The sequence below is a fragment of the Larimichthys crocea genome, chromosome XIII, assembly GCF_000972845.2.
Source record: "Larimichthys crocea isolate SSNF chromosome XIII, L_crocea_2.0, whole genome shotgun sequence".
In the NCBI taxonomy this organism is placed as follows: Eukaryota; Metazoa; Chordata; class Actinopteri; family Sciaenidae; genus Larimichthys; species Larimichthys crocea.
Window position 1 is genome coordinate 42,426,573 of NC_040023.1, and position 21,921 is coordinate 42,448,493.

Below are 21,921 nucleotides of genomic sequence, written 5' to 3' on the forward strand. Positions count from 1 at the left end.
AAACCTGTTGGTTACAGCAGTTCATCTTAGAGAGGGTGCATATGGTTCCATTTAAAATAATGAAACTTAAATATGTGGGATGATTTATTTTTGTCTCTTAAAATCTGTCCATAGAATGGAAGCCATCTGGAAATGTTTGAAGTATGAAGAAATATGTTTATTTCTATCTAGTCTGTTGTTATGTTATGAAATGACTTCATAATCATGGGAAGCTCTCAGATACTTTTTGATATCTGATAATTATGAGGTGGGGTGCCATGTAATTATGGCTTAGTGTCTCTTAATTATAGGAATCTGTCAAAATTAGAAGTCCAAACTGGTGATAATGAGACACACTTGTTCATACTTATGAAATGTCATGATTATTGAGAACACAAAAATCAATATCAATGAATATTTAAATCATTTTATATCTAATTAAGACTATCTTACAATTGTTCAATTCTATCTCATGACACTTTCCATATGTCCCTGTCTCCAGCCAGCGTGAGGAGATCCCTCTCCATGATCAACGCTCGCAAGGCTGCAGGACCTGACAACATTCCTCGTCATGTGCTAAAGGACTGTGCAGAGGAGCTCACAGATGTCCTCACAGACATCTTCAACACCTCTCTGAGACAAGCTGTTGTCCCCACCTGCTTCAAGAGCACCACCATCATCCAGGTTCTGAAGAAGGCCTCTCCATCTTGCTTCAACGACTACCACCCTGTGGCACTGACCCCCACCATCATGAAGTGCTTTGAGTGGTTAGTCTTTCAGCACATCAAATCCATCCTCCCTCCCTCCCTGGACCCCTACCAATTTGCATATCGGACCAACCGGTCCACTGATGATGGTATCTCTACTCAGCTCTCACTCACCTGGACACTAAAGATGCTGTTCTTACACTTTAGTTCACCTTTCAACACAGCAGCTGATACAGAAACTGGACTGTTGAGGGCTTACCACCTCACTGTGCAACTGGCTGCTAGACTTCTTGACCAGGAGTCTACAGGGAGTCTGGGTCGGCAGCAGTGCATCCAGCACCATCATACTGAACTGAACTGGCAACACTGCATCACTGCCCAAGAAAGCTCAGCAGCACCTTTACTTCCTCTGCAGACTGAGAAGAGCCAGAGCCCTGGTGTCAACCATGTGCTCCTTCTACCGTACCAATCACTGCTTCTTCAGCCTCCGGGCCAGAACCAGCAGACTGAGACAGTTTTATCCAGGAAGCTGACAGCTTGGTGGATCCAACACACAAAGATTGTCGCTAAGCATGAGTCTGCAAAATATGAAATTTTATTTAAGTATTATGTACAATCATTCAAAACAAATCCTCAGGGTTTCTGAAATACTATTCAGGTCCCACTCAACACTCGTAGTGAAAAGCAAAACAGCTGCTACAAACTGAATCTGTGAAGTAAGTTTGGTTGACATGTTCATGGATGTAGAAAAAGTCAGCAGGCGTGGCAGACTGTCCCAGTGAAACGCATCATCACTTATTTCCAGACTCCATTAGGACCAACATGCTGTCGCCCACTCTGTCCATCAACCAAGGCTCTAATGGTGGAACTGGCACAGTTCTGGTCTGTGGAGATCCTGAGCAGACCACCAGTCTCTGGTCACATGAGTCATTATCAACAGAAAACACACTGTAGAACAAACACTGCACTGCTTTCTTCATACAGGGGATTAAGTCCACTTACAGCACTCAATATTTCAAAGTAAAATGAGCAGGAGCATGAAAGAAGTTTGTCCTAGTGGAGAATGTAAAGCGTAGTTACTGGAAATACAGTTGGAGCTTGACTCAGTTGAGTTCTTAAGTGGACCACAAGGTACTATGTTGCAGAATACACAGAATGAACTGGCAGAGAAGGTAAACAGAGCTGACAGAATTCTGAAATATTTCAATACTGCTAAATGTGCAGACAGTAGGGACCCTGGTTGAGTCTTTTTTTGGCATGTCACCTGTAATACTGCAGCTCAGATTCTCCAACTGATTCACATTCTGCTTCACACAGTAAGGCAACATTGCTTAGCCTCGCTGCACATCAGGCAAACCAAAGAAAGCCGCTCGTCCCTCGTCTCTCCTGTGCTCTTTACACAGCACTTCCGTTCAGCGTGGCGTACTTCAGGCCTGTCAGGCTGCTGCTGGACGAGCTGACGCCTTGTGGTGAAGTGCCAACTTCAAACACTTCATGGATGGCTTTTCGGAAACAATGAAAATTGTACTCTATCAAACCTGCAAAGAGAAGCAAGAAGTCATTCACCATTTCATTTGATTTCATTGATTTGTGTAATATCTGCTCTGCAAAATGTTCCGTCTGTTTTTAACAAAAAAACCTATTTCACTTTGACTTGGCAGGGTCACACTTCAGTCTAACAGTTAGGACATCCTGTATAATAAAAGCACTGTCTAACAATGCAATCTAAAAGTGCACACCTTTCCTCTCAAAGCTCTCCTCTCGGAGGATGCAGACAAGAGCGAGGAACTTTGTGACCTCTTTCAAATAAAGCACTGTGGTGTTGTTAAGCTTGATAATAGCCAAAGACTCCTTGTCATAGGCACAGCCACTGCCATCCTGCATCAGCCTACCAAGAAGAAGACAGAAAGAAAGTCACCTTTAAAGTTTGCACAAAGAGGATACAAGCATTGCCAAAATATAATACAATCCTTCTCACCCATAAATGCAGGAGACATCAATGACAACATCTATCATATCACAGCAGAGTTCGTAGGACTGCATGTCCACAGGAGAGCTGTCGGTGGCGATGTAAATCTTGCTAACAACATCAAAGAGGAAAGCTTTCTCGATCCCAGAATGCTGCAGAACACAGAGGACACTGATAAGAACAGGTATGAGCAGGACAGACTCTTTAGTGTAGCAAAGGGACAAAATAAAACAACATACAGAGATAAAAATGTTCAAAAGGTTCTCCAACGTTGGTAACTGAGGAATGAGCTTCTGGACGACTTTACTGAAGGCCTCGAATATGGAGTGGTCGTAGATGCTGGTTAGGTAGAAGCTGAAGAGAGGAAGTGGGAGAGGGGAGTTAAACCAGTGATGACCAGTGATGTCATGACTGCTGACTGTGAGGACGAAACAATGTACTGATCTAATGGTTCCACAGAATCTTATTGATTTACTCATTAACATGTTCACCTTAAATGTCTGCGTTAGTGAGTATTGGAGTACATTTTAAAGCCAGTTGCTGACATATTATTACCTTATAATAGACAAACAGTTTCCTATTTACACATCAAATCTGGCAACCTGTCCAATATTCCCTCTCCTTTTTAATGCTGCCTCTGAACTTCGAGGAGCCCTGGAGCTGTGTCACTGTACGCAGAGCAGTGAAGGATAACAAACCACAAAACTAACCCTGACGCGAAGTGAGAGCAGTTTCTGTTCACTGCTCTGACACTCTCACATCAAGCACTGAATGTCAACCAAGTCATCTGAACTACTTTTGAGCTAGAGGCTGGTCCAACCTTCTCTACTGCTGCTCAGTGTGAAACAGCATTCAGCCGACAGTGACAGAAACGCTCAGCCATGTGCTCGGATTTCAGAATTGAACTATCACCTCACTACTTATTTCTCTGTTTGACTGTGTGGAATGTATGTATGTATCATTATTATTATAATGTCTGTAAAAACAAAAAAATCTAGAGATGAAAAGAAAAAGCATGGACCACAGGCATCTCTCTCTGACCTGAGGTGAAGCTTTTCCAGGCTGGCATCAGCCAGATCATCATTAGCTCTCTGATGAATGTCTCTTTGTGTTTCTATTTTGTGGTCATCTGATAGACCGTCAACTTTATGGATGAACACCTCAAAGTTGATGTCTGGATTCACTTTGTAGGCTCGAGACACAGTGAGATGTAGCCGCCCAAGAGCCTCCACGTAGTCGTCCTGTTAATGGGAGACAGATTGAGCACAGGAGAAGGGGATGTGGTAATCCATCACACACACAGGAAGCTTTAAAATCCACAATGTAAACTTCAGTTTACACAAACGTCATCCTACCTGAGCATCAATGACAAAGATCAAAGCGCCGGTTCCCTTAAAAATCATCTCACTGTCAAACGTGGGGTCAAAGAAATCCACCTGGCCAGGAAAGTCCCAGATCTGGAAGTTGACAAAGGAGCTGCTGGAGATGTCGTCTTTGTAGATTTTGTTGGTGCTCTCAAGGAATAACGTCTCATTGGGTGACATCTTGTGGAATACAACCTGACAGGTGGATTAGGATTATTGTCTTATTCACAGCCTCCACTCTCCAATCTCATTTTCAACATTTTCAATGATTATTTGTGTCACTAGGTTTTGTACTACTTATACTACTCTATACTGTGTGTATCTGTCCGCTGTTGTTCCCTTCACTTTTTGTCTTGTTCACTTGTTCTTCAGCTAGATTGATGTTAGATTAGAGGACAGAGTGAGTTCTATATTTTACAGACTACTTTATTGATCCTCGGGATAGATAGAGTACTTTATTGATCCCTGAAGGGAAGTTCTTTTGTTGCAGCAGCATTACAAGTAACCACACAGAATAGGCACACACTATATACAGGTGCAAGGTCAAATTCGGTGAAATGTATCAAAACAAAAACGCAAATATAAGAAAATAACAAGTAAAACAAGTAACAAGTAAAATGACATATAATGTAGAACAGTGTAAATAAATAAATAACAATGCTGAAAAACATGACCTATGAAGAAATGCTGAAGTGTACAGTATGAATGCTGTATTAGTGTCAGATATACAATACATGGTATGTCAGTTTATTAAGCTAAGCTTATTAAGGCAGCTGAAGCTGATGCAGTCTACAACAATCCTTCATAAAGGTTCAATGTGCAGTTATTAGTAATATATCAGTAATTAATCACTGAAGGCAGATCAATGATTGGACATTTAATATCAAACAGCTCCAGTTAAGCCAATGACATTGTAGAGCAACAAAGCTGCAGCCTCCACGATGTATGACTATGAATGTGAATAAACCGTGGTGCACTGTGGACTGTTGTGTCAGCTCTGTTATGATGTCATGTGACCTGAGCTGTGTTTTGGAGACCTACCTTCTGAATGGATGACTTCCCGCTCCGCCTCAATCCCATCAGCAGTATCCTCGGCTTGTCAGCTGATGTGGAGCTCTCCTCCATGTCTGCCTCCTCCACCCCGTAGCCGAAACTTTTAGGAAACGAGCCCACCACATCGTAACTGCCCGTCAACGCGGGCTCCTCAAACTGAATGTCCATGATGTCTGTGTGTGTGTGTGCGTGTGTGTGTGTGTGTGGTGTGTGTGTGTGTGGTCTCTGAGCTCGATCAGCTGTCAGTCTCCTCAGGAACGTTCCTGTTGTTGTTCACAAAGAGCTAGCATGGCAGGCTAGTGAGCTAGAAGCTGGCGCGCGCTGTTCACGTGTTTAAAGTTGAGTCAGCGGATGTTCCGGTCTGTGCGTTCACGTTCAACTCCCTAACTAATGTTGGACAGCCGTCACACCGTCACAGGTGGAGTCCGATCACTGCACAGACCTGATGATCGCTTTAAACAGCACGAGTCACAGGTTAGACACTTCCGCCCCCCTTAGCTCATAACCACGCCCCTTCCGTCTTATTGGCTGTTGGATCTAAACATAGTCATGTGACGAGCAGTCCAACAGCCAGAACAGGAAGAGCACATGAGCGGTGAGTACTGTCTGCAGACCATTAATAACAATAATCAGAATATGAACTTTGAAACTTTGATAGAATGTTGGCTCCATCTGAACTTCTCGACAGCATTGCGCATGCGCATTAAAAATGTATTTAGTTATTCATTTATCTGACGTCAGCCTGCTGCTGAGGCACTTAGCTTGTTGTGGCTAACTTCCTCAGTGTTCACTGGCTGTGTGTGTGCGTGTGTGCGTGTGTGTGCGTGTGCAGAGCCGGAGCTCTTTCACTGTTTGTGCGTCACATGACACTAACACATTCCTCTTCTGTATTTTCACATTTCACAGCACAAAACAACTCTCATTATATTGAATATAAAATATATACGTAAAAAAAACTGCTATTCTACAATATGAACCTCTGAAGGTACGCACCATTAAACTTGTTATTATGTTATTAAAATCGATAACACTGAGGCTCAGTGAGAGATTCAAATCTGTAGGAATTAATGTTTTACTGTAATCCTTCCAAAAGCAGATCTGATGTTAGGTCCATTTGACATAGTTCTGTATACATAAAATCTCCAAAATTGAAGAAGAGCAAAAGGCAATGATTTATTTTGCAATATGTTGACCTCCTCTGTGTTTGTTCAGGGTCCAGGATGACAGCAACCCTCTTGTGTTTCCTTCTGGCCGGTCCAGTGCTGCTGGTTGCTGGCAGCCCAGTTCAGAACAATGGGACTGTACCAGTGGTGCTGTGGCATGGGATGGGTGAGAGACTGAAAGCATCAAAAACATCATTAGTTTAAATCTTTTACACCCGTGTCTCATCTTTTATTTGACTGTATGAAGAAATCGTCTTATTGTTATATAATATTGTAATAATTTTAAATGTTAAAAACATTTTTCTTATTATTATTCTTGGAAAGTCTGACATGAGGAGGATTATAAGTCAAAGGTTTGTAGTGATGGAGCCACTAGTCACTGAAGTTGAATGAACTCTGATCACATTTTCTGCCCTAAACATGTTTAAGTGTCTTCTTTGTGTTACAATCTGAAGACAAAGCTCCTGATTTGACTTCATAAAGGGCAAAATGATAACAGTAACAACTTGTTGGTCTTGACAGAACAGAAAGGGAAAGAAAAACATCTCCTCCAATAATATATCATGTATGCATCCATGTTATTGTCTTCTTTTTGACAGTAATAATAATAATTAATCATATCTTCTAAACTGACAGTAGTGCTGATGAAATACAAGCCTAACCTGTGATGTGAGATCAGGTGTTGTGTGCAGCCTTACAGTCATACTTTGAACTGGATGGTTGATCTTTTGAATTCCATAGTGTCTGGGGAAATCTGGTGAGGGGAAGTGGAAAAACAGAAACACTTTCTCTTCTCCTTCATCAACAATGTGTAGCTGTCTCTCTCAGGTTACGTTAGGTGTTAGGATCCACTGAAGCTTCTCTGTGTTTTAACAGCAGAAGACTGTGCTGTGTGCTCATTGGCTGTCTGATTTTCAGAATTAACAGATGTCAATGTAAGCCTGGACATTTCTGAAAAAGAGCTTTTGTTTATGTCCGTCTTCCTGTGCTAAAGTTAGATGATGAAGCTGCTGTTCATCCACATTTTCTTAGTGTCAATCAAACATCTTCCTTGGTTCAGTCTTGTCCAATGACCGTGCCCTTTAACAGCAGTATGGCTGTATTTTTTTGGGGACTATTTTCAGCAGCAGAAAAATACATGTTTGATGGAACAGCAGCAGTGTCCATGTTCACCAGAGGAATAAGTAATGTCACACACAGTCTACACAGACAGTACTCGCTAGTATGATCAGTTCAATTATAGGCTTTAACATGCAGTATGTGTGCTACGTTATGACGTGAGTCAGGCTCAGCTAAATGCTTTAAATGATATGAACGAGGAGTGAATATTAATAGTATGTGTCCACCAGGTGACAGCTGCTGTAACCCACTCAGCATGGGAGCCATAAAGAAGATGATCGAGGAGGAAGTCTCTGGCGTTTATGTGCTCTCACTGATGATTGGAAAGAATGTCATTAAGGTACCTTCATATGTATTTCAAGTCCTTGAAGAATATGTTAATAACCTGAGAATAAGAAAACGGATGTGATTGTTACCATGCAATGTTGCACTGCATGCACTGTACTGTATTTTTACAGTAGCCCATAAAGGACAAAACAAACACTTTTGAGTTCCTGGGCCACCATAGTTTTTCCTAAACACTTGGAGGGGAGCTCAAGCTAAAAGTTAGCTACTTTAAGTTCACTGACTTCAAACTGAAACAAAGAATCAGGTTTGTAATCAGTTCTGTAAATGAGCTGACTAGAGGAAAAGCATCAGGTCCTCTTTTCCTCATGCACAAACACGTAAGATACAAGATAAGTACAGATTAATTCAAAAGTAAATCTTTGTATATAAAATAATAATTTATAATAAACTACATGACAGCATTTCTCGTCAGAATTGTACGATGACTAAGCATGGTTCCAAGGACACCCACGTGGTGTGGTTCGCAGGTTTGATTGATTCATCTTCATGACATGTACAGATTCTTAGTCTGTGGTATTTGCAGCGCTACTGGCACAAGTTACGTGAGAAAAATGGCTCCTTTACAAGTTCACTATGTATTATTTAAGTGTTAATATTCATAGCAAACCAGCGTGACTCTGCTGCTTTTTGCTTTGATCCATGGTAACTCAGTGACTCTATATGTCAGCTCTTCTCCTCGTGGACGATGCTCCTTCCTCCTTTAATCTGTCTGTCATGCTTAGAACTTTTCATGTTTCTCCTCGCAGGACACAGAAAATGGCTTTTTCATGGATGTGAATGAGCAGGTGTCCATGGTGTGCAGTCAGCTGGCTCAGGACCCAAAGTTGAAGGGAGGATACAATGCTATGGGCTTCTCCCAGGGGGGACAGTTCCTGTATGTAACCACTGTTCTGGACACTAAACATTTTGTCATGAATGTGGTAGAAATTAGACAAATTCTGTGTTTTTGTAATTTTTCCCTTCTTGCCTGATTCTCGTACGGAGTGAATGAAATACCAGTGACATGCATGAAAATAGCATGCTTTGAACTGAGCTTGGTTCTGCAGCTTCTGTTTGAGCATGGGTTCTGTGTAGAGTCTCCAGATAAGAATGAGGAAGCTCCATTAGACTCATCCTGGTTCTTCTCTTCACAGGAGGGCTGTGGCTCAGCGCTGTCCCTCTCCACCAATGAAAAACCTCATCTCCATCGGTGGGCAGCACCAAGGTAACACCACTATGAAAAACCACCAGTTCATCTCACTTCTTTGGGCAAAGAGAACAAAGTTAATAAATGCAGAAGTCACTCTGGATACGTCTGGTGATATTCTGTATGTTAACAACAGTACATTTATCCTGACAAGTGCTGTGTGTGTAACTGAGGCCTGATGTATCATTTTCCTCAGTGAGTCAGGCTGTCGCACTGGGTCACATGTTCCTTCACTATGATGAGTATGGGCACTGTAGTTTATTTTACATCTGCTAAAGGCTCCATTGATTCTAAAAATGTGAGCAGTTTTTGTGTTCACATCTTCAGTTGGTTTGTTTGTTCTGGCTCAGTGTCAGTGTAGATGCTTTGTGAGTATTCTATGGAGTGCTGTCTTTATTACATCATGTTTTTAGCTCTTGAAGACAGTGTGAATATGAATCGTCATGATCACAAACTCTCGACATGATACAACAAGTGCTCTTTGTGTTTCTCATTTGTCAGGAGTGTATGGGCTGCCCAGGTGTCCCGGAGAGAGCTCCCACATCTGTGACATGATCCGCAAAGCTCTGAACAGCGGCGCTTACACTGACTTTGTCCAAAAACAGTGAGTTCTCTCTGATTGATTGTGTATCACTCAGTGATGCTGATGCGTTTAGCAGCGTTGACATTGTGTTGGTCTAACCACCACTGTAAAGAACAATAGTCTGTTTGTTGTGAGCTGATCTGTAGCACTGACTGCATGTTGTGTTTGTGGTTATCAGCCTGGTGCAGGCGCAGTACTGGCACGACCCCTTAAATGACGACCTGTACAAGAAGTACAGCCTCTTCCTGGCCGACATCAATCAGGAGAGGGTCAGTATGCGGCTGCTATTAACAATGAATAAATCCACGAGTTAGAACTTCTAAACTCTCAAAGGGTGGCTTATTATGTAGTAATATTCATTCAACTAATTAAGGCATTATTTTGTAAATTAGTGATTTTTTTTAGCAACATAATAGGAACAGTCCATATTAAAATGGAAAACTGTATTTATGTTGGTGCACAAGCTTGTTGTGTACGTCATTGCACATGTCCAGTGAATGAAGTTGACCATCTGTTTTTGTCAGATCTTAATATCTTTATTTTTCATTTAAAGGCTATAAATGAGACGTATAAGAAGAATCTTCAGCTGCTGGAGAATTTTGTCATGGTCAAGTTCCTGCAGGACACTGTAGTGGATCCTGTTGATACAGAGGTAACATACATGCACGACAGTAGAAAAATATTATTTTATGAGCACTATGAAACTGTGGTGTCTGTGTCACTGAATATAATGAAGCAGCATCACAAACCATCTCATCCTGATTCTTGCTGTAGTGGTTCGGCTTCCTGAAAACGGGCCAGGCCAAAGAGACGGAAACTCTGCAAGAGAGTGTTCTCTACAAGGAGGTGAGAGTTGATCTCTTGAAGAAATACAGCTGATGGTGTGAGGATTGATTCTTAATGTGAATTTTTTTCTGGGGGATGGGGGGTACAGTGCCTTGCTCAAGGGCACCTTGGCTGTGGCAATTAATCTGATGATACTGTCTCATCATCGAAGGCTGTATGCTTGACCCTGTGGAACACTCTTATGTGGCATGTTCCTCACACGCACTTTAACTTGTTGTCCACATGCAGGATCGGCTGGGCCTGGCAGCCATGGAAAAGGCTGGAAAGCTGGCTTTTCTCGCATCTGAGGGAGACCATCTTCAATTCAGCAGAGAGTGGTTCATCACACACCTGCTGCCTTATTTACACTAGATCACTTCCAGTCCATTACCCAGAGTAAATTTATCAGGCTTCAACTGAAATTGAAGAAAGTGTTTTTAGAGAAATTTAATGCAGGTAAGAATAAACGCGCTAACTGGAGCTGGGCTGCAGCATCAACGTTCATTCCTTTTGCACTGATCACCTGACTCATGTTGATGCTGCCCTGTGATGCATTGTTTAGCTTATTTGAGAGTCTGCTTTTACTAATGTTAGATTACTTTTGCCGATGTGAGCGATTCTGATGAGGTCAGCTTTTTTTAAGAAATGTTTTAGACTTTTTTTCCCCCCCCCCCTAACAGACTTATCATTTCTCTGGATCTGTACATGTTTAATCCAATAAAGACAAACCAAAAGACATTTTATTGCAACTTTTTTTTTAATGACGTCTCCAGTACTAATGAGCTGAATTCTGATTTTGGACCCAACAAAAAAACCCAAAGAGGTAAAAAGAAAGAGAGTATATAAAATAATTCAGCGAAGAGCTGAGGAGAACCAAAGAGTCAGACCTGGCAGGGAGTAAGTGGAGAGACGATGGTGGTCTAACAGGCTAATATTTGAACACTATTCAGTAATTACTCATATCTATACAGATGATTACAGCAGACTGAAATGGAGGTAAAGCATTCGTCCTTCAGTCTCTCGCTTTTCCACTTTGTACAAACATCTCTCAGCTCTTGATCGCAGACTTTTTCTTACATGCCTCCTTATGTGGAATGTTTTAATACTCAGGAATGTCCTGTGTGGGTTTAATGAAGCACGTGGAATGATCATTTTAATTGTTCCATTATAATCTAGATGGAGAATTTCATGATGTCAAAGTGACAGCGGTCTTTACTTATTTATGTGCTGAGGTTTTTCTCCACATTACCCACTATGAATGTTAATATTGTTACAGTCAACAGTAGAGGTGATACTGACACCATCATACTGTTTGACAAGTGTGTCACCATTCAATTGCATATAATGGAACAGAAACTTATCAGGCCACAACGTACGACACACCAGTCCCTCCTGACCAGAGGGAGGAGAAAGAAGAGAGCAGCCTGAAGCATCCTGATTGGCCGCAGTGCTTTTGTTGAAAAGGAATTATTATCCCTGTTCTCATGTTGGCTATTCTACGTGGTAAATGTAGCTTAGCATTATCCAGACAGATACAAAATATCATACAGAGCATCCCAGCTATTGGCAAAACTCGTGAATGTTTTTAAAAGTGCTCACAGGGAAAAAACAATTTGAATTCTCCCTGCTGATTGGCTGCAGGATATGCTCCAGCTAAGAGTGAGCAGTCCTCTTATTGGCTTTTGGAAGAGACAGCTTAAGCTGTGATTGGCTGATAAGGAAGGGAGATAACGCATGAGGTCCAAATCTCAGTCTACAGTGTGAGAGTTAGCTGGTGGGGTGCAGGATCAGTCAGAAGGGCAATAAAAGGCAAAAAATAAAAATGGTGGGGATGGTGTGGAGGAGGGACAGCCATTTCACACACTGCCCCCGTTTATCCAGCGATCTCTGTTGCTGTGGTAACAAGTTTGTTGCCGTCCCAGACGGTCTTGAACTGCTCAGGAACGGGGAGCTCCGTCTGAGAATGAGAGAGAGAAATGTGTGGTTGCTACATAAAGTCTGGAAAAAACTAAACTCAAAGAATATAAATAAAAGAATATCAGCACGCGTTTTAAACGTTTTTTCTGCTCACTCCTGAAAAGATACTTACAAACTCTCCGTCTTTGTTGGGTACCAGGATGTTCATCTCAGAGCTCTTGGCGCTGACGATCTCACAGTTCAGAGAATCGTTGCTCAGGTAGATATGGCAACCATCGGTCTTGTTGATGGAGATGGTGGGCACTTTACCCATGACCTAAAAAATCCAACAAAATGTCAAATCTCCCTGTGAACACGAGACGGCTGCTGATCACCATGTTGAGATTTATTTCTGCTGCATCTGATGGGAGTATTGAATTTCAGTGGAGCTGCTCTGTGGCCAAAAACTGAGCGGCTTGCATTGTGCAGCTACATGAATATGAAACAGGGTGCTCATAAAAAATGCATTGATGTTCAGCAAAAACCAAGTGAAGAGTGATAGGACAGCAGAAATCACTGCTGTGTGATCCAAATGCTGGCTGTGTTACACTCCATGATATTACTCAGTGTGTGTCTGTTTTAGAACACGCTGCACACACCTGGACCTTGACATCCTTGCAGTTGATGATTTCTATGATTCCCACGACATCATCAAACACCAGGCCCATCTTCTTACAGTTGTCTGATGGAGAGAAACAGAAACACATCATGGTTTGTACCATCGTTACACTGGACTCTTGGACAATGCAGTACCCTGTTTTATGAGATGATGATATCTCTCTAGATATAGAGATATCTAGATAGCTATCTATCTCTCCATCCCATAATTTTCAGACTATTGAGCGCACTTGAATATAAGCCGCAATTTTTCATGTTGTAGATTTTGTGTTTTAATTTAAGACATGCTTTTTTTCAAACTGTGCCTGAAAATCGCCAGTACAGCACCAACACGCCATCAACACGCCTGCATGGTTAGAAAATAAAACACAGCACCAACACGACAGTAACACGTCTCGTTAGAAGATAGAACACACTTTAGCCTACTATTGGCTTTAACTGAAAAGCTGCATCACATGCATTTCTTTGTAAATGGACTGTACTTGTATAGCGCCTTTCTAGTCTTCCGACCACTCAAAGCTCTTTAACACTACATATCTCATTGACTGATTCACACACATTCATACAGTGATGGCATTGGCTACCATGCAAGTGCTCATCAGTTTGAGGAGCTAACCATTCACACACATTCACACACCGATAACAAAGCCTTCAGGGATCGAACCGCCGATCACCGTCGTGTGTTTTCCATGATGAGGGTGTGTGCACGATGCGAAAATGACAATCAAAACTAGCGTGTACTTTGGCGCATAATCTTTCCCCACATCTGTCTCATTTTTGTCAGTCACTGTGATGAGCTGCTGCTGCAGCTGCTGCTCCAAATGTCAGTGTTGATAAAAGAGCCAGAACACAACAACTAACTTCCTATTTTCAGAACACGGGCGTGGATCTTTCCCTTTCACCTCACAGTATGTTTGCCTCATTCTACACACCCCTTCAACTCTCCTGTGGCTTCTCTGAGCTGCTCGTTACAGTTTGAAAACCTCTGGCCAGTGAATTTAACTTCCCAAAAACATCATTTAGTTCTTACCTACAATGATGGAGTTGATCTTGCCCTTGACCTGCAGGGTGCTCTTGTTACACTTGAAAGCATAAACCACTTGTTTGAGTTCAGTTTTACTGATCACCAGGTCCTGAGCTCCCTCTTGGTTCTCCTACAGAGAGTGAGAAGAAAGACAGTGAACATGAAATAGTTGTGCACTATTAATTTCTAGCTATTTTGATAATTAGATTAATCATTGACTTCTTTATAAGAAGAATTCAGGCTTATTTGGTGAAAATCTTTTTGTTGTGTACAAAACAAGATGTTTGAGGATGTCCATGATCCAGAAAATGTTAGTCAGTTTCCCAAAGAACTAACTGATTAGTTGAGAAAATGATTGACAGCCTGGCACATTATCTAATGTTTGATTTTCTTTCATGGGATAATTAATAAAAGTTCAATAAACTCATTTTAATAAGTTGGACCTGCTGTAATCTCTCAGGTGAGCCTTTTGTGTGAGAGAACCAACAGCTTACCACTTTCCACTTCTTCCCATCCAGCTCCAGCACAGGGGGCAGCGTGCGGGTTGGGGTGGCAGATGCAGCAGGTCGGGGAGCGGGGGATGCATAAGGTTTTGGTCCAGTGTGTACTGGAGCCTGACTCCTCAGGCCAGGATTCTTGTGGGTCTTCTCGTCGTCGCTCACATGCTTCAGGCCTGGAGGGGTCAAGAAAAGAGAAACACACATTTTACATTATACTTTTCTCTCACATACAAATATTTGATATATTGATAGTTCCATTTTTCTGCCCTCAATCCTTTTGCTACCTTACGTACATTATGTGACTAATACTTGAACGGTTGACATGTTTTCACTTGTAAAAGTATCACTGTTCAGCAACTCTGACGCGGCTCAGTCAGACAACCTACCCTTGGTGATGTCGGATCCCTTGTTGATGGAGGCAAACAAAGCGTTGCGATTGTCACTGCCGCCGCCACCGCTGCCACCAGAGCTGATGTCCAGGGAAGGAGGAGGAGGTCCGGGAGGTGGTGGGGGAGGACCACCTGCAGGAGCACTGGGGGGAGCTGCAGAGGCTGTAGCTACGGGACCCTGAGGTGGATAGAAAATTAGAAAGCTGTAACTATATATGATCATATATCAGTGTATGTTTTCAATGAGACAACAGAAAACTGCTATATGAGAGCAAGAAGAACAGGGACTAAATTATTAATTTATGATTATTTTGACTAAAGACTAAGGTAAGAGGAGATCCTGGATGTCTGCAGTACAGAGACAGGTCAGGAATAGAGACTCAAACAAGAACAAACTGCCCGTTTATGCATCTTCATTGTCGGCATTTGATCACTTCAGAGCTGCTCTTAAAAGAATCTTTTTTTATTTGTCAGGACTCACACTCTTACTCCAGGTCAGTCCGGTGGTGTGGTGCTGTTTGATGTAGTTCTGCAGCTCAGTCCAGATGGTGACATAAGCCTTCACCCAGTCCACATGCGTCTTGTCCCTGTGGGGAAGAGACAGAATTGTCTGTTGCATTTCAACTCAACACTGTTTCTTTCCTCCTCTAGCAGTTTATTGTTCCGTCGTATTGTTTTGACTGGACTCAGTGTCTCACAGTATGAGACCCCACCCACCCTCACCCACCAAAGCTTTGATTTCAGGAAGCAGCAGCATGTGTCAGTGTGTCATGTGGCAGTGCTGACTCGGTAAACCTGAACTTAAAAGAGCTGAGAGGAAGGAAAGATGGCAGACAGATGGGCTGAGCATATTAAAATTAAACTATTAAAACATGAACAAGTTGAAAAAGGAAGCCCACCAGACTGTTGAGTTATATCTGAACTGAGTGGACTCCTACACAATATAATCAAGTCTAACTTACTTCTCCTTGTATTCCTTGAGCACACGGTTGGTGTAGAACATGGCGGCATCCTGCATCTCTTTAACATAGGGGCATGGCTTAGGAGCCTGAGACACAACAAAAAAAGACAAATACATCCATGACTACAGAGAATCAAGAGTTTCACTGCTGGTGTTGTTTCCAGTGCCTTTGTGCTAAGGTAAGCTAAGCCAACCAACTAGCTTCATATTTAGCTCGTCTACAAACGCAGGGATGTCATCGATCCTCTAGCCTAACTCTGAGTGAATATTTGCCTACTATGGCAGCAAATGAGCTGTAAAAGTTCAAATTGAGCTCACTGTATAAGGAGATCTTCAAGATACCAGAGTAGGCGTACAAAGAATGCATCCATTATGTGCTTTTGAAAAGCAGATGCATTATTTATAAGAATCTAACAAACAAAGAGTTAATCATCCAAACTGTAACAGTGAAGCTCTGTTGCTGGTCGCCAAGAATGTGTCTGCCAGAAAACAGTGATGACAGAATCAAAGAGAGGCCATTATACACTCATTTATCTGCCCATGCACGCACACACTCCCAAAAATCTGTCCCCTCCGGCCTCACCATGGCGACCCATCCGAGGGCTGGCACGCTCTCGCTCACGGCAGAGAGGTGGTTGAAAAGTGGCGAGGTGCGGTTCTGCTCGCGAAAGCCCTGCACCTGCTGGATGGCTTTGGACACCGGCTGCAGGAGAGTCGTCAAAACTGCCTGAACAGGAAAGACAGAAAAATGTTAGGTTCTAGTAAAAAAGACATTTGTAGGGGTCATTCTTTCTTTGTATTGAAAACTAAAAATCCATAGTCAGCAACATGTGCAGTTATATTTATATTTCTTCTTTTCACAAACATTTATAAATATATAAAATATACTGTTGGCAGGAAACAAAGAAACGCCACACTGACAGACTGTACAGGGGCTGCAGACATGTAAAAGAGGTGAACATAATAAATGATGTAAACTGATTGATCCATGCTGTTCAGTCAGCTGCATCATTAACTGACTGAGCATTTACAAGGTGTGTTTAACTCACATCAGAGGGCTTCTGGGAGGAGGAGGCTGTTACGAGGAGAGCTCTCTGAATGGCAAACGCCTGCTTCATCATATCTGCCTGGAAGAGTAAAGAGAAAAAAAATTCAGTTTTACATGTCTTCAGACAGACAAGACACCAAATTTTGTGTTTATATCCTAACTGTCATTTGTAGTAAATCATGTGCAGCAATGACAAAATGCTAAACAGGCAAAAAACAGGTATTTTAACTATAAGCTCACATGTTTCTGGACCTCGCCCCCGATCTTCTGGCTGAGGGAGAGGTACTCAGCCACAGCACCACTGACGATCTCATCAAAGGCCTCCACGTACGCCGATACAGCTACAAAGAAAACACACGACATTTTAAAATATACAGAAGAATAACAGCACAGAAGTTATAAGCTGTTCATTTAGATTGGAATGGCAGTCTCATTACATGTGTGGGCAGACAGGAGGTCTGATGTGTCTTTATACGAGGAGAAGCTGCTCTGAAAGTGTTTACCTGATTTATTAACAGTTGTGCAACAACATTTTTCAAAGAATAAAGCTCCTGTTAGGCTCAGCTTTTCAGAAGTAAGACAGTCAGACATCTGTGATCAGTAGAATCAGTTCATAATACTTTGTTGATCATTACCTCCACCAGCTGAATCTCCACCGCCGCCTCCGGAGACCGTCATGGCCTCCAGGCGACCCACCGCCACCTCCAGCCGCTGCACCAGACTCGCCATCTCAGCCATACCTGTGAGACGGGGAAAGCCATGAGGGAGAGTGCAGCAACAAACCAGAGTCAACAAATTCAATCAACTTATTACCACTGAAGTTCAGTTAGTAGACTATTATATACTATATAATGTCTAATATCTAATCATCATCATAGTAGCACAGCAGTACTTCCTGTTCTCATAGTCTTATAATTGGGCAATGAATTGCTCCTGAGACTTGTGCTGACGGCAATTACTGCAATTAAAAATTAACTACTGTGGTCAGCTAGCAATCAGCGGTGCTGTGGAAGTATTCGAGGCTTGTTCCAAGTGTGTGGACCTGCAGTCACACTTATTTAATTCCCTGGTTTGGCTATTAATTGTTTTCATACATATAACTGCAGATTCATTTCCTCCTGATTAAGTAGCCAATCCATCAACTATAAAGCCCTCCCATCTTACAGCTATCACACAGCGTATAAAGGAAGGAAGCAGGAAGTCATTATCCTGCATTGCGCGCACAGACAAAATTCTCCGGAATAAACAGAACCAACAGCAGACATCTGAACATTAGAAGAACCAATGAGCTTTTTGGTTTCTATAGTCAAAGTTCCACCTTTAGAGGGAATGTGGTAAGCAGGTCAGGACTTGCTGGCTGAAAGCATGTAGACCAGTGCAGTGCAGACCTGCCCTGTTATCCCAGCTATGTCAATTACAGAGGTTTCCATGTTTTTCTACAAACTAGTCTCAAACTTTAAGAATCTAAATCCATCTTCAGAGACTGTGTGTGAGTCCCTGTGTGCAGACTGATTCTCCTAACGTACCCCTTTAAGTACAAGATTAACTAACTTCAATCCAAGTCTTAGCATAATCTTACACTTATGGGACTGGGACACACACACACACACACACACACACACACACACACACACACACACACACACACACACACACACACACACACACACACACACACACACACACACACACACACACACACACACACACACACACACACACCTAATGAGAAAGGCTAACATTACATAAGACGTCTGTAACCTGACGCTGCTCGTCTGTGTGACTGAGAGTGTTTCCAGTCTCAGGTACTTACACCTGGCTGCTGGTGAATGGAGCCACACAGACCACTCTCACTAATGAGTCCATGCAAGACAAACCTGCTGCTATGGCTCACTTTCACTACAGAGACTGAACCAATCTCTAGATATCTGATGACTGAGAGAGCGCTTAACATCTTTGGCTGTGATAGATGAAGCTAGAGGCATGTTTGCTCACACTTCAGAGTTAAAAACAGAGAGGAAGGACTTTCAGTTGTATACATGGGTTTACTAAATAATAAATAATGTGGATACATAAGAACAGGACTGGGTGATTCAGAATTCTTTCTTAAAATAGGATTGTTGTAAATGTTATTGCACCCAAATGTGAATTATAATCAAGAGACTTCTGAAAGTCCGAGGTTCTGAAAGCTGTTCCTGTATTAAATATTGAAATTTGACCTCATGCATTAGGACTGTATCAAACCTGAATCCTTTTTTGGTACAGACATTCGGTGCCAGCTTTTGGTACCACATGGTCCTGTCACATTCATAGTTTCTTCTTACTGTCGGATCTGTTTCAGATAATTGTATTTATGGAAGATTCTCATACCGCTGCATGTGGTTAGACAGCATTAAACATGTACGAGCTTTGGCTTCTGTTAAATCCCTCAACTTCTAAAATAATTATCCTTATCAAATCTAACGAGTATCAAACTGAACGGCACATGACACTTTATACATCTTTCAGTCTAAACTTCAAACTTCTACTGTATTAATCATGCCATTGTCTGCAGACTAATGGCACGTTAAAACAGGGTGAGGCAGGAGATGTATTATGTGAGCCCTCAGGCTGTTTATGAAGTCATATCAATAAGGCAGTGTATCAGCAGCATTATATGACTATAAGCCTCTACAGCAGAAGTGCAGTCAAATTTAATGATATGACAAAACATTCCAGTTTCACGTTGGCCAACAAAGACAAAATGTCTCAACTTCCTTTTTTCTGCCCCGCTCACTCATTTAGACAGACAGAGTTGTAAATCCATTTCTCCACAAGGCGTGGAGGTAAAATTAGATCATAGCAGGAAACACACCTCTAATACTACCCTTGACCTAAAAGCCTAAATGTTCAGCTTCTCAGTATACCTGCAGAGATCAGAGTTCAACGTTACACTTCCTGCTCTCTGCTGAGACATGACATGAGCAGTGCAGGAAGGGAGTGGCCTCTAAAGGTGTAACCTGTGTGTGAGTGGTAGACACCAAAAAACAAGTACATAAACATGCATGTGAGTCACTTTAAAATGGACTGTACATGGCAAACAAACTGCCTCTGAGCTCAGTGGACTTCCTGCGCCATCAGGTTGAATGCTGCACCAAAGTAAAGACAACACAACACATGTGTTCAAGCAAAGTGCTGACTATGAAGGAAACACCACTGTCCAGGAAGTAGAAACAACTTTCCAGAGACGCGAGGGCAGACATAGCAATGACTCAGGACAGGGACGCGTGCCTGAGTAACATGTTGCTTAGACTGAAGCTCTATATAAGGAGAGACCAGCAAAGCTGGGACTTATGGGAACAGAAATATGTGCATGCATATCTATCTATCTATCTATCTATCTATCTATCTATCTATCTATCTATCTATCTATCTATCTATCTATCTATCTATCTATCTATGTTAAAGCAGCTACACAAAAGACAAGACTCTTTTAGAAAGATGCATTCAAGTCTGGATCATATTATTATATTACTTCCTCTACATTGTAGCTCGTGCTGGGCCTGGATGTACAGTCCTGCTTTAGTGGGTCTGCATGAAGCATCATCAGCATGCAGGGCCAGTGAAGTAGGTTAGGCCTGTGTGAAGGTTCGTGCATTGCGGCCTGTCTGTATCCAGACATAAAGAAGTGTGTGTGTGTACGCCATGTTCCAGCTATTCCCATTGGATAAAACAAAAACAGACAGCAGCCCTGCTTTGTCGCAGAGACAGAAGTAGGCCAAAGCGACGGCGCTGAGCTCCGACCTTCCTCACAGTCGTACCTCGGTGGGCTCAAAGCTCCAACACATCAACACATCAAGTCCTTTAATCAGACGGCCAAGATGCTAGCGACGCTACCGCAGAGCTGGTGGTTGTCCTGTCTGCTCTCCTCCAGCCCACAACACGTAACCTACAGACCAGACCAGGCCTCGACTGCATGTGAGGAGCGAGGGGACATTATGACAGCTCGAGTCAGCACGTTTCCTTAATAACATTGACTAGTTCTCGGCTCTCGGTGACTTCAGTCTGCGGAGGATACAGAATGTGTCAGAACACCGACAATGAGCGACTCATGACAGACTGACACACACACACACACTGTGCAGAGGAAGCGTACCGTGCACACACAGTGTCTGTCTGTCTGTCTGTCTGTTATTTCCCCCTCCCTGTCGTTCACTGTCGGTTTCGGCATTTCCTGGATTTTTCCTCCCTCCGTCCCTCTGTTAGCTAACGCTGCTCTGTGCAGAAAAGGGAAGTTTCTGCGTTTCTGTGTGTGTGTGTGTGTGTGTGTGTGTGTGTGTGTGTGTGTGTGTGTGTGTGTGTGTGTGTGACCGAGAGAAGAAACACTGACTGAATGTTACAGCTCAGTGTGTCAGGCTTTGTGGCTAACAGTGTAGCCGCCTCTGTTAGCATCACAGCGGGTCGTTATGTGCACGGTTCGATGCCGCCGCCGCCGCGCACACACACATATCCCCACACACATACACACACTATCGCTTCATTTTCACGGTCACCGTAAACAGCAGCATGCCGCTTACCTGCTAAACTGGTTAGGCAGTGATTGGGTGTTGTGTGTCTCCGTGGGTGTGCAGAGCGCAGCTTCCAGCGGACTGAGCCTCGGCTTTTTCTTCCTGTATGTCGGTGAATTTACCCAGCCGTCACCGCGCCGCGTTTCCGCCCTTGTTCGCGCAAACTAATTCCTTTCCCATATAAGGAGTGAGAGAGGCAGAGGGCGGACACGTGAGGGAGAACTGATCTGTGATCTGTGATACAGCAGATGTGATGCACACACGTCCATAAAGAATACTCGGTAAATCCGCTATACGTGCAGTTTGCTGTCTCAGGGTTCGATGTGCCCAGTGACTGCATCTTTTTGTCATGTACGTAATGTTCAGGATATATGTATATATGCACCACACATCTGAGCAACTCTGCAAAGATGAATGCTGCTTCCTATTGTTCAGCATTTATTCTGCACTCACTAATAATTAGTCATTGATAAACTGCTTTATTGATAATCAAATAATTGTTTACCACGTAAAACAGAAAAAGGTAAATCTTCACAATTTGAGAAGCAATTTTTTCCCTTAAAAATGTTTTAAAAATATTTT

At 42.6% G+C, this 21,921-nt stretch overlaps 3 protein-coding genes across 3 annotated transcripts; 1 reads left to right on the top strand and 2 right to left on the bottom strand.

The window, feature by feature from the left end:
- Positions 1-1,259: 1,259 nt before the first annotated feature.
- Positions 1,260-5,272, bottom strand: rragcb (Ras-related GTP binding Cb). The gene is made up of 7 exons (XM_010734088.3): positions 5,061-5,272; positions 4,011-4,214; positions 3,697-3,896; positions 2,895-3,009; positions 2,665-2,807; positions 2,426-2,574; positions 1,260-2,224 (listed from the first exon to the last, which is right to left on the bottom strand). Exons 1-7 carry the CDS (start codon positions 5,238-5,240, stop codon positions 2,082-2,084), a joined length of 1,134 nt encoding a protein of 377 aa, XP_010732390.3. The 5' UTR covers positions 5,241-5,272; the 3' UTR covers positions 1,260-2,081.
- A 261-nt stretch (positions 5,273-5,533) lies between these two features.
- On the top strand, positions 5,534-11,034 carry ppt1 (palmitoyl-protein thioesterase 1 (ceroid-lipofuscinosis, neuronal 1, infantile)). The gene is made up of 10 exons (XM_010734087.3): positions 5,534-5,667; positions 6,285-6,401; positions 7,585-7,694; positions 8,449-8,576; positions 8,836-8,906; positions 9,390-9,492; positions 9,650-9,740; positions 10,025-10,123; positions 10,246-10,317; positions 10,546-11,034. Exons 1-10 carry the CDS (start codon positions 5,661-5,663, stop codon positions 10,666-10,668), a joined length of 921 nt encoding a protein of 306 aa, XP_010732389.2. The 5' UTR covers positions 5,534-5,660; the 3' UTR covers positions 10,669-11,034.
- Positions 11,035-11,046: 12 nt separating this feature from the next.
- cap1 (CAP, adenylate cyclase-associated protein 1 (yeast)) lies at positions 11,047-21,501 on the bottom strand. The gene is made up of 13 exons (XM_010734086.3): positions 21,349-21,501; positions 17,428-17,532; positions 17,033-17,133; positions 16,794-16,871; positions 16,328-16,471; positions 15,746-15,831; positions 15,265-15,370; positions 14,781-14,961; positions 14,389-14,567; positions 13,901-14,024; positions 12,852-12,934; positions 12,386-12,529; positions 11,047-12,253 (listed from the first exon to the last, which is right to left on the bottom strand). The coding sequence occupies exons 2-13, from the start codon at positions 17,528-17,530 to the stop codon at positions 12,170-12,172; spliced, it is 1,413 nt and encodes a 470-aa protein (XP_010732388.2). The 5' UTR covers positions 17,531-17,532; positions 21,349-21,501; the 3' UTR covers positions 11,047-12,169.
- Positions 21,502-21,921: the final 420 nt, after the last annotated feature.